We start from the raw sequence: 12975 nt of genomic DNA, 5'->3' as shown, positions 1-12975 counted from the left end.
ATAGATCTCTGTGATAGTTTATTTTCGCCGTCTATAAAAATACCAATAAAGATAGTTTTATAGAGTGGTTGATGGGTATCAACCACTCGTATAATAAACGAACAAATCTTCCATAGATAGAAATAACAAGAAAAAATGCTGATCTCTAAGAACTGCAAATATCAAAGACATAAAATAAGTTCTTTTTTCTCCTGACATCATAACTATAAGGTCCCCGTCTGTTACACACATAAAAAATATCTATTAAATCTGCCAAAAAATATTGTCAACAGCACGTCAAGATAACCCAATTTTGTTCATCGGATTTTGAACTTTATAAGAAGGACTTAAAGCTGAAATTTTATTAAAGATATTTTCCAATACATATATGATTTCTTTAAACGTTTTCTGGCCATCTTAAAATTTAAATAAATAGAAAAAAAAACACATTACGGGCGTCATCAAGGCAAAAACTGTAATTATTATGTTATCGGCCTACTCAAGTAAGTGTTTGACGAGGAACTCGACATGTTTCAAGCTCTAGAGGCTCATATTGCGATTGTTGCACTGCTAATGGTCAGTAGTAGTATATCTCACGAAAGTCGATATATCAACTTTAAATCAACAGACAAAATTATATTTGCATTTTTATTTTAACAAATCCTATCCAAACTCAAGATGTAAATTAACTAACAAGAATTTTACGTTTCATCCAAAAATATAAATCGCATTTGTAACTTAATATTTTACGAAATAAATTCATCCTCCCTCCTCGACATTTTAAGTGTAGAAGAGCCATGCTTCGGCACGAATGGGCCGGCTCGACCGGAATTATACCACAGCCTCACAGAAAACCGACGTGAAAAAATGCTTGCGATGTATTTTGCCGGGTAAGAAGGTCTAATTCCTCCTATCTTGAATCCCAATCCCTTAACGCCCAAAAGATTGACATCGCACTTGTAACGGCTCTGATATTGCGGGTATCCATGGGCGACGCTGATTGCTTACCATCAGGTGATCTGTCAGCTCTATTCATTTGCTACGTCATACCATAAAAAAAATGGTAGTTAAACATCAGACAAGAGACTACCTAGCGGATTACCGCGATGCTCCGGCTCGAAAAGCAGGAGTAGGAACATGGTGGTTTTTAGTCAGTAAGAGTCTGACACTCCCTTTCACCTCACCCAAGGCAGGAAAAGTCATTTGATGATTTTCCTCCATCAAAAAAAAGCATCAGTTCAACGTATACTTTTCCAATCTAAAATGAGCTCCCACCATAAAGAATTTTCACACTCAAAAAGATCAACATATTTTAGACTTGTCCATTATACAGATATAAATTCTACGTTCGTTAATCCTACAAAACAGAAGAGCATTTCAAACAATGCTCGCTCGAATTGCAGTTTTAATCCATGCGGCATAGAGTCAAGTTTCGAATTAAAGCCATCTTTGACTAAGCTTTTGAGGCTACAGAACACAAAGGGTTTAATGTTTCTCACTCAAACGTAGAACTGAAATCTCCTTTGAATCTAAAGGTCTTGAGAATCTGCTAAGAGCCTTTGAAATCTAATCCTGAGCAAGTATCTGTGCCAAAATGTAAATAAGGAAGCTTCGAAATTGATTAACTTTTTTTTGAGTGACGTTTTTTTATTTTCGCGAAGATTTTCTTCTTTCGCGGAAGTAATTAAGCGGGCCATGATTATGAATATTTATAATGATTATGGTGCTTTATACTTTGGTTTTTGGTGTCAAAAGAGAATGTTTGGTATTAAAATATCAAACTTCGCTTGATAAATATTTAACTTAAATTCATAAAGTAATCACGAAAAACTACATCGTTGGCCAAGTGGTCGTAAGAGCGACAGCCGGGTAAAGGGTCTCAGATTCGATTTCCGGGTCAGGCAAAAAATTACTGGGCTATTTTAGATTTTTCACAAATTTCTAGCACGGAATTGTGCCCAATATATGGCAATAGGCTCACCTCCTATCCTATTTTTCTAGTTCTAGTGAAAATGTCCCGTAATGTGTACTCTGCCTACCCCTTCAGGGACAAAAGGCGTGACGATAAAATCATGAAAAACATAATAATTACCTAAAATAATCTCCATTAGTCCTTTAAGAAGTTTAAACCCGCTCAATTTAAAACCCGCAACAGACAACTATTCAAAATTCAAAAACAGAATCTTTATGAAGAAAATATTCGGCCAGTACCTATAAGATAAAAAATAAAAATTCAGCCAGCAACAAAAGAACCTGGGGATGACATAAACCGTGTAATGAACGACTCTCGCCTTCACGTTCGCGAGGTTTGCGAATACGAAGCCATTTTAGTAGATCCCCGAACGTCAGAGGGGGCGGTCGCGTCGCTCTGCGCAGATTTTGCCGCCAATTTTACGATAATTGTGAATTACGTCGTGGAATTTGGTGGAATTTGAGTTAAAGCTTAATAATTATTGAGTTTATTAATAGTTAGTGATTCTGTGTGTGTTTCGATGTGTTGTAAATAAATCGACGTTTCGTTCTCAAAAAAAATGTCGTAAAATAAGAATATAATTAAACACATATAATAGTGTATTTGATGTGTAGTGTTTAAGTACTAAAGAAAATATGATAACTAGATTATGAAAATAGAAAAAAACAATGATAATTAAGAAGAAAAACATGTTATAAAGTGACCAAAATATCGAATGATGTTAAAAGTTAGAAATGTGAGGGACTCGAGTGTGATACTGAAATGAATAGGTTTGACAATTCGTCGAAACAAGATAAGAACGATGACCATGACACCAGAGGGAATTGTACGAAGCAGAACAAAGTATTGGGTGAGTTTCGAAGAAAAAATTTGCAAACAAATAACAATAATACTACTAACTTAAAAATTTGTGTCCGACAGAGTACGTGATAGGGATGATAATAGGGTTTGAAAAATAAAAATCTATTTAGTTAGGTACGTTACTGAAAATATATTAGACACGTATTTTTTTATTTTGCCATATACGATAATAGGACTTAGATATTATAACGAATTAAAGTTTAGGAGTGGGGGCGTATACGTCATTTACAAAAAAAAAGTTAAAATCGTTCAAGGTTGCATTTTTTAAAGTTGAGATCTGTCATATCCTACTATAAGTGATAATCATGGTGTTTTAAGAGGATTACCTCGTTATAAAAAACCTCTTAGTTTCTATCAGAAATGTTTCACCTAAGAGGCTGATAAAGTATCGGGTTTTCGTAACATAATAAAAGTTTTTCTTTTACTACATTTCGTTCTTTTAAATATTTTTGAGGTATTTTTTAATTTATGCTAATAACATTACAGTGGGTTTAAAATTACTGTCAAAGAGAATTACTAGATACCTATTATATAAGCTTCACAACGATAAACGCACGCAAGCTCTAAACTGCATTAAACATTTTATTGTGATGTGTATAAAAAATCAGAGTATAATCACATACCTACCAAAATACCCAAATCCAAAAAACAACACCCATCACAGCTAGAATTAATTGCTTCCCAATCTGAACCACTAATTCCGAGCCCAATACATATGTTCCTGGATTACATTTGACCAGAATCCCTCTTAATTATTTAGAGATTACACCAACTATCCTGATTCAGGAAGATTTAGCCACGGTATACAGAATGTGGACGTATAAAGGGCATTATATGGTGCCCTAATTATGTAATGTCATGGTAATGTAGTCTTTTGTTTGATTTCCAAAAAGGACTGCTTACTAATGAGGTATGGTTGTTGAGCATGTAATCTTGGGATGGGTTAGAAATTGGTGTTTTTGGTTTATAAAGTTCAGAGTGTTTGAGTTTTGTTTCGGCATTTCTTCTCAGAGTCCGATAGTAAATGCCAGACTCATCTTGTTATTTTAGAGATTGACGTGTAAAACTTTTATCTTATAACCTATTTACATAAATAAATATAATTTATCATTTTATACAATTTTGTGTTATTCTTGTCCCAAAGTTGTTGGTCAAGTGCAACATATAATAGTCCACTCTTCTTTCCACTCCAGATTTTATTATATACACTCTAATGGCATTTTAAATTGTAATTAAACCGATATTCTCAAACCAATTTCTAAACTGTGTAAGCTCAAACCCAACACCTTACAATTTGTCCCAAAAACACACATCAAAAACTCCGCACTTCTTAAAATAGATGTTTTTTATCACTTTACCGTGCAGGCCAAATCTAACTTACTTTTGATGAACGAGTAAATAGAAATCGATATCACCAAAAACTATTTGATCTTCAATCTTATTTCTAGTTATACCATTGTTCGATCCTCCACGCCTTTCTCATTATATACAATAATGGAGAAATAGTTCACGGTCTAAAGGAAAATTGGTAAGAAAATAGCTATAGCAATTATAGGTATGCTTTTCGACTCTTCGGCTATACGAGTAATTGCTCGAATCGTGTGAGAAGGGTTATCGTTCTTATTAACCTAAGAAAGTGAGTAACGAAGGTTTAAGGAAAAAATATGGACCGTAATTATAGAAAAGCAGTCAGTATTACTATATATATCACTAATATAATAGCAAAAGTATAATATATATAATAGTGAAAAAAGTAGTAATAAGTTAATTTACACAGATTTTAGTAGCTTGGAAAAATTACCTACTCGTACTAAAGGGAAAAAAACTCAAGATTTGCCAGCGGGCCATGGAGCGCAGTATATTAGGAGTTCGACTTTCGAACACAACACCACGACTAAAACTACCAACAACAAGTACCAAACTGACTTTTTTCCGAGTTATACTTACTAATACTATTAAGAAACCACGTACGAATGGTGAAGGAAAACATCTTAAGGAAACCTGAGATTACAATTTCTAATTTACGAGTAGTAGTATAAGTTTGTAATCGTCAACCCGTATTGAGCAAGTGTAGTGAAAAGCTTAAACCTTCTCTGTACGAGGAGAGGCCTTTAGTCAGCAGTAGCCCCTTATAGGCTGTTGATGCTACTCCTTGTAGTACTACTATAATATGTTCTCTTTTCACTCCCATTTAAAGTCCTGCAGACCATTTTCTCCATTTCTACCATTTTCGCCTTTGATGGCTACTAAGTGAATTATTATGTGCACTTTACTGCATTCAGACTATTGTCCTGCTTCTACAGTTAAGTAGCTGATATTCTTTTGAAGATTGCTGTGATTAAAGTAAAATGGATCTGTGGTCCATTCGAAAGTAACATAATCAGCTGGTTTTTGAAATGAGATATTTTTTATTTTATTTTCTTTATTAACTCTAAAGAGAATGGAGTTTCCTCTAACTTTCAAGAAAATTAGATAATAAACTTTTTTTTCTCTAGTTTTAATCGCAATCTGGCTTACTTTCTCAGTATTAGTTTTGTCTAGGTATGCAATAATAATTTTCACTAACACAAATCAAGGTAAACTGTTCACTTGTGCAACATTTAGTGTGCACAATTTAGTGTAACAAACCACTATTCACACACGTTATTCAAGCATCGTGGTAGCTTATTATCATCCAACCTTATTTTTAATGCATTGGTTAAGAGGAGTGACACGGCTCAATTTATTGTAACCAAATTTTGTTCCAATCGCCAGAATTATTAACTTTTGGTTGAGGATAATGATGCTGTTAACATTTTGTGTATTTTTTTTTAAGATTCGCCCAGGTTCTATTCTACTCTATTCTTACTGAAATAGCTTTAATCATTACCAACAATTCGTTTTTTTATTCATACATCCATTTTATTCCTTAATCCATACATCGAAGGCTTTAACTTTCTCAAGTATTATAAAGTCCTCAAAAACTTCCAGCTCTTCAAATTGTATCCTACTTGAGACGCACAGAAACGCGTAACAAGGGGGAAGGAATAAAACTTTTGATGTAATGGCGCTCAGAGTGTAATGGGGTATCCCATATGTTAAAATTTAAAGCTATAAGCTATAAGTTAACGTATGAAGAGAGGACTGCTTTTTGTGGTATCAGAGGTATGTTAAACATCATACAGGGTTTTTGTATGTCACTTACAAGATTTTTGATGTTGATATTTTTTCTTATTTATAATGTGTAATCATAATTAGAAAGTATCATAATTAGAACGGGTGAGTAAGCGTGCTTTTTCACCATAGATGTGCTATGTAGCAATGATTCGAAGATGTTAATAGCTAAGCTTTGTAACTAAATGACCGTTTCCACTGATACTAAGCTATGTACCTAGTTATACGAGGAAGTAGCGCAGCTCGAGTATGCGCTTATTCACTAATAGGGAAACCATCTATAGCACACATCCATTTTCCATATAAAAATATCTATCTTAACCTATTTCCACCAGAGCTAAGCTAAGTGTATGTTTGGTGGAAGCCAAATGCATCCAGCAACGTAACATAGCACAGCTCTGATGGAAAAGCATTCTTACATGTTAATCTACTTCTTTTAAACATTACAATTGAAAACTCAAATATAGAGTGGAAATTTTATCTCAAGTGCCGAGAAAATGCGTAAACACAAACGGAATGGATTCAAAGTGAACAGCATGTTCTGTCGTAATGGCGTACTATGCCGCCATTCTGGATTATTACCAGTGTAGTGCTTCTCAGCTCTTTCTGTCAAACGAAGTACTGGGAAATGGTTGCTTTGTTTCTTAATGTTGTTGCTTTGTTTTGGTATTTAATTTGTTTAATAGCGGCTTATGGTTTAATTAGAAATTGACTTTAAGATGGTTTTATCTTTTATAGTTGTCTAATTTATTCTGCCTCGTAATAAAAATCGATTTATTGATTTTTAACTTAAAGAATGTCAATTAGTAAATTGTAGTGGTTTGCCAGCACTGGGTAACCAGAAATGTTAGTGTCTAAATAATATAGAAATTATTCCATCGAACGACTTAAAACTTACTTTTGCGGTGTCCGAAAGGGTCTATAGTTAAAAACGTATTATTGTATTAAAATTGTAGGTCACACTGTACACTATAGATGCATTGTAGATTATATAATTAAATTTAAATGTATTTTTCCATAATTTAAATCTTAAAATGAGTCAAGACATTTGTGTATACAATGTAATATAACTCTCCAGACTTTAACTTACGCATTTTAAACAAATGTAGATACTTAAACTCCAGAATAATCCCGGTATAATTCCTCAACACATTGTCGCGACATGGCAAGGTAAAAAATCGTATATCCGAGATTTAAAGCCCAAAACATCCCTGATTTATACCAAGCTCTCCCCCTAATATCCTCACATTTTTATTTCTTACGCTTAATATATATCTCACAACACAATTTTAAATATTTGCCAACATTTTCGCATGAAGTTCACTGAATTTGGTTTACTGTTGCCAATAAATTTCTGTAAAATTGAATTTATTGCGAATATTTTCGGATATTGAACGAAGGATGTGTTTGTGTATCGTTAATGGTTGAAATATGGGTGCTGGTTGCAGTTTACTTGTTTGTGAAGTATTTTTGTTTGAGCAGTAAATCTGGTGTAAAGGGAGATGTTCTTTTTGATGTTTGGAATATGAAATGGTATATTTTGGTTAGCAGAATTGTTCTGAGATATTTATCTGATAGCATTTAGGAGTTACTTTACGTATTATAAGACAACTAATTGGGCATTCCCATTAAGCTAATATTATTTTGGCTTAATCTGATTTGTATTTCAATGAGATTCTAGGAGAATTAAATAAACCTGACTCTCAATCAATCATTTAGTATAGTTAGTTTATAAAGGGTGTCCCAACAAGAACGCAAGATTTGAATTTTAAATAAAACGCAGATATCTTTAAAAAAATCGTGAAAGCTTTATAATATCGTAAAATAGAGAAGATGAGGTTATCTATGGAACAATACATCGGGCAGATGGCTGCCGCTGGTTTGCTGAAACATACACGATCTTTTAATGAATTTTTCAATGACCGTTTTGCATAAATGCTGCGGTATTTCATTAATACAGCATCCAATTTCCTTTTTAAGACTTGAGTCGTCGTCGGCTTATTCGCATAAACCATCGACTTTAAGAAACCCCAAAGAAAAAGTCTAATGTTGATAAATCACATGATCTAGGCGGTCAATTCTGGTCTCCAAAACGTGAAATAACACGACCGGGACTTACTGATGCAGCAATTAAATTGTTTCTCTGGTTGTATGACATGTGGCGCCATCTTGTTGAAACCACATGTCCTCCAAATCCATTTCTTCAATTCGAGGTACGGTTAAACTGGTTATCATTTTACGATACCGAACACCATGATTGACTATTTGCGCTTGACCTGCCTCATTTTCAATCGTGTAGCGCTCCATTTTTACTAACCTCATACCTTATACTAACAAACAATAACACTTGTTCAAATGGCAAACAATAATACTTCGAATGCCGCCAAATTTAAATCTTGCGTTCTTGTTGGGACACCCGTTAGTTCAATCAATGTACATGTGAAAAAAACACTGTTATTTCAATACCCCTCAGTTTTGAGCAGGGAACTAGTCTATAAATAGGAATAATAGTAACTAGGTTATAATAGGAACAATAGCCCTGTAATATAAAATAATGGCATATAATAATATAGCAATAGTCCCTACTCCTACCATAAACTTGTCTACATTTTACTGTCCGAAAATCAGTTCATTTAGAACTTTTAGCTTTTAATTCTCATCTCCAGATCCCGCTAACGAGCAATTAGGTTCTAGTTTTATTGTGCCTTCTCTAAGAAGACCTGTTTCTCTGCCTCATGAATATTTAATCTCAGCCATTACTGTCTAGTACTCGTTTTCTAACCCTAGTCTAGAATTTATGAGGCCTTTTAAGACCTCTTGTTGGTTTAAGTTTACAGACGTTCTGAATATTTTGGGATTTTATTGGGACTTGCAAATTCTTTTTAGTTTCAAAGATATTCATGAATTCTCTTAGCTTTTGATGTATCTGTTTTTAGTGTTTCTGTTTCGAATTCAAGATTTGAATTTGAATTTGAGTTAAGTGACTTTTTTTATTTTATATTTTTCTTTACATTTTCTGCTTGCTTATTTTGTAATTCTGTTTGGTCGTCACTGACCATTTTCAAATGAAAGTTTTCGTCTAACGCGACGTCTTGCGTGAGCGATCTAGAAGCGGTACGCCGCGGCGTGAAAACAACAAACTATTTAAATCTATTGACGTGGCCAACGTCACCAATCAGACGTAGGATGCGGTGAGCGATATCAATATGAATTAGCTTGGTCACACCGCATCGCGTTGAATTCGCGTGTCACCACACCGCTTTGCGTTCGCTGCTATATCACTCACGCAAGACTAAGTGTCGTGTAGTTTCAAATGCGTTCCCAAATTCCTTTCCTAGCTAAAATTCCTCAAATTAGAAAGCCCTTCTTTACCCAAAACACGAATTCCAAACCTTCGCAATCGCAGTTTGCAACTTAGCCAATGAAACAACCGAAAACTACAAGTAAACAACTTAACTACATTTATTAGTTAGCGAAAAGGAAACTAGCAGTTGGTAAACTTAGTTTCTTTAGTCGAAAGAAGTAAATCAGAGTATTTGTGAGACTTATCACGGAACACGAATAAAAACATTTGCGAAACTTCTACTGAATCAAAGTGACAGAAACATTCTTCCATCTTGGTTTTTGTTTAACAAACCAATGCAGTGTTGGACAGATTTTTTGATTTAGAAATTCTTTTAAGTTGATATTCATCTAGTTTTCTTGTTTTTGTTTTGTGTGTTGCGATTGATGGTTGTTAAGGAACAAGTTTATTTTAAGTATTTTAGTTATTTTTTTTTTTTGTATTTGGTCCTGTTTCACTTAATAACATATTAAATACATTATGGGGAGAATTCACTTATGTACGATAGGTACTTAATTGGTCCAAAAACATGGCTACTTTAGTGATAAACCGCTAATCCTTAATCAAGCTGTTCACTGATTTCGACTGCACAATCGTTGCGGGAGCTGGACATTTGGACAAGCAGCTGCCGCGTAACGTACAGCGGATTCGATTCCCGCACGAAGCAACTCTTTGTGTGATCCACAAATTGTTGTTTCGGGTCTGAATGTCATGTGTATGTGAACTTGTATGTTTGTAAACGCACCCACGACACAGAAGAAAATTCTAGTGATAACATTATTTTAAAACTAGTAATGTCTTTAAAGGAGTACCGAGATATAGGTTCCATTAAACGCCTTAAGCCTAAATCAGCAAACAAAAGCCTTTCAAAGGAAAAATGTAGCTTTTTAAAGGATATAAAGGAACAGGTTCACGTAGAACCTTAAGCAAAAAACCTAGATTACCTAAGGGAATATTCATTTTATACTTATTACCGTTTTCAAAGATTGCTTTTGAAATGGGATCTCAATTAATATTGGATTATCTTCACTCTGTTGAATACAAATCATTTGCTTTAACGATCATATTGTTATTAAACTTTATATCTTGGACTAATTCTGTTTCATGGTTTTGCTTGTCTTCTACATGCTGTTTTTGTGCCATGGTTTTGCTTGTGTGTTCCGTAGTAAGTGTTGTTGGATTAACTTTGTTCTCTTCTGTGGTGTTATAAATTATAATTTGCGAATTTATCGTGCCTTTGATTTTCACAATTAACCTCACTCATTACCGGATGCTCAATTAGCTATTTCTAATATTCTCAATCCCCAAAAACCCCCAAATTCCTAACACTCAAAAGGCCGGCGACGCATTTATAACGCCTCTGGTGTTTTGGGTTTCCATGAAAGGCGGCGATTGCTTACCATCATGTGATCCGTCTCCTCGTTTACTGGTTTATTCCATAAAAAAGAACATGGCACTTAAATAACATACTCGTTGCCACTAAAATTAATAAGATATTCTTAAACATAAAATAAATAAATATGCAAATATTTCATTTACAACATCGCATTTCTTTAAGTCAAAAAGATATAAAAGAATTTATATTAAAGCTAAAATAATATGAATGCTTATAATAAATTGATAATTTTCATTTTAAAATCTTATTTTCATCTCGAGACTTTTATTAAAATCGTGAAAGTTTTCATAAAATACCTCTAGGTACCTTTTTTTTATTAATATTACCTTTTAACTTAACTATAAAATATGAGAATGAAAATATAATATATTTTTTTTCTTTTTGTAATATCTTATAGTTTTTTTTTCTACGTCTTTGTAAGAATATTTTAATGAAAACCTCCTTTGATGTTTCTAATTTGTCTTCAAAGTTATTGGAGTGCTCTTATACACGTATCGTCACGCCTTTTATCCCCGAAGGGGTAGGCAGAGGTGCACATTACGGCACTTAATTCCACTGTACAATGTACATCCAGTTTTCACCATTTGTCTTATAAGTCCCATGTAATAGGGGGTGAGGCTTTTGCCATATACATATACTAGCGGACCCGACAGACGTTGTCCTGTCTACACGTCTTTAATTTGAAAATTTTAAACTTTTTTTAATAAGCTAAAACATTCTGGACCATTTTGATGAAAAATATTATTCAAATGTTATGACAATATCTAACGTCATTCATATTTGACACTGCGATGGTAGCGCCGTCTGTCAGATCCAATGTAAAACATTCCAAAATCAACAACTACTAATAAATTAAAAACTAATTATAAAAACATTGTCCAGCGGACAAAATTGTGAATCTAAACCATTCTCAGATCCTCTTGAACACACACAAAAAGTTTCATCAAAATCCGTCTAATCGTTTAAGAGGAGTTCAGTGACATACACACGTACAGAAGAATTATATATATAAAGATAGGTATATATTGTATGTTTCAATTGAAATTACAATTTTGTATGCCTTTATAAACATGTTTTGTTTTGTCGAAAAGGTATTTAATTATACATGGAAGGGTAACATAATCTTTTTGTAAATAAAACGTAATAATGAGTAGGTAGGCACGTGTTTGTTTTTCGCATTTCGTGTAATTTGAGTCGATTTTTCCTACACCGTTAATATGTATAACAACTGGGCACTGCTGAACTGGGTTTTATTTTCGTTTTTTCGGAAATTTCTCAATAGTGGCACGGATCTACTGTAAATCCTGGTTTAGTTGTGGTTTAGAGTTTCAGTGGTTTTGGGAAGTTGTAGTGGGCTTGTCCAATAAAAAAATAGTGACACGGAGTCAATTGTGCCCAGTAATACAGGATTAGGCTCACCCCCTATTATACGGGACTTATAACATAAGTTGTAAAATGTGGATGTACATTATACAGTGGCATCACGTGCTGTAACGTACACCTCTGCCTACACCTTCGGGGATAAAAGGCATAACGATACGTCGGCAATGAACCATTCAATGCTTAATGAGTCGTTATTCTAGAAAAATCTTTTATATTTTGCCCAAAAAGAGTAAAAAACAAATATAATGGGGGATGAATCAATATTACGAGTAATTTATCACAGGGGCTGATCTCTTTGTTGCTTTGTTTATACATTGTACACGCTTCACATTAACCTATACATAACCAGTTTATCATGACCTCGCACTGTATGGTCTTGCCACACATTCAACGGTCAGCTTACACTGGATATGTATAGCTTTACGTGTAGTCGTGTATATATTGATGGTAGATGCGCCATTATTCATGGGCTCTTGATTTTATTGATGTTGTAAAGTGTAGCGTGTTTTTGTGTGACATTTTTTGAAGATAATTTAGATAGCTTTCTTTGTGTGATTCATGATAAATATATTGATGTTTAAAGAGAGTCATGCGTGTGGGAGAGCCATGCTTCGGCACGAATTGGCCGGTTCGACCGGAGTGATGCCACGGCCTTAAAGAAAACCGATGTGAAGCAACGCTTGCGTTGTTTCGTTGCGTGAGTCAAGTTACCGCAGGCCCAATAAAATTATCTCCATCCCCGGTCTTCCCAACCCTGATTCCTGAACAACCCTTAGATAAATTCCTAACCCCCAAAAGGCCAGCAACGCATTTGTAACGCCTCTAGTGTCACAAGTGTTCACAAGCGGCAGCGATTGCTTACCCAAAAACCCTTAAATTCCTAACCCC

The 12975-nt window shown here is 34.2% G+C and overlaps 1 protein-coding gene across 2 annotated transcripts in view; it reads left to right on the top strand.

The window, feature by feature from the left end:
• Nucleotides 1–12975, top strand: part of LOC118275105 (ras-like protein family member 10B) — a 72089-nt gene that overhangs the window by 45678 nt on the left and 13436 nt on the right. Inside the window, exon 1 of one of the 2 annotated variants that reach the window (XM_035592541.2) lies at nt 2309–2801. The exons of the other annotated variant lie outside the window; for it this stretch is intronic. Coding sequence (XP_035448434.1) covers nt 2714–2801 — 88 coding nt within the window. The 5' untranslated portion in view covers nt 2309–2713. Of the gene's footprint in view, nt 1–2308; nt 2802–12975 lie in introns of those variants that run through there. 2 annotated transcript variants of the gene reach the window in all.

The sequence above is a fragment of the Spodoptera frugiperda genome, chromosome 11, assembly GCF_023101765.2.
Source record: "Spodoptera frugiperda isolate SF20-4 chromosome 11, AGI-APGP_CSIRO_Sfru_2.0, whole genome shotgun sequence".
Taxonomy (NCBI): Eukaryota; Metazoa; Arthropoda; class Insecta; order Lepidoptera; family Noctuidae; genus Spodoptera; species Spodoptera frugiperda.
The sequence above is the reverse complement of the archived record's forward strand: the minus strand, read 5'-3'. Positions and strand labels throughout refer to the sequence as shown.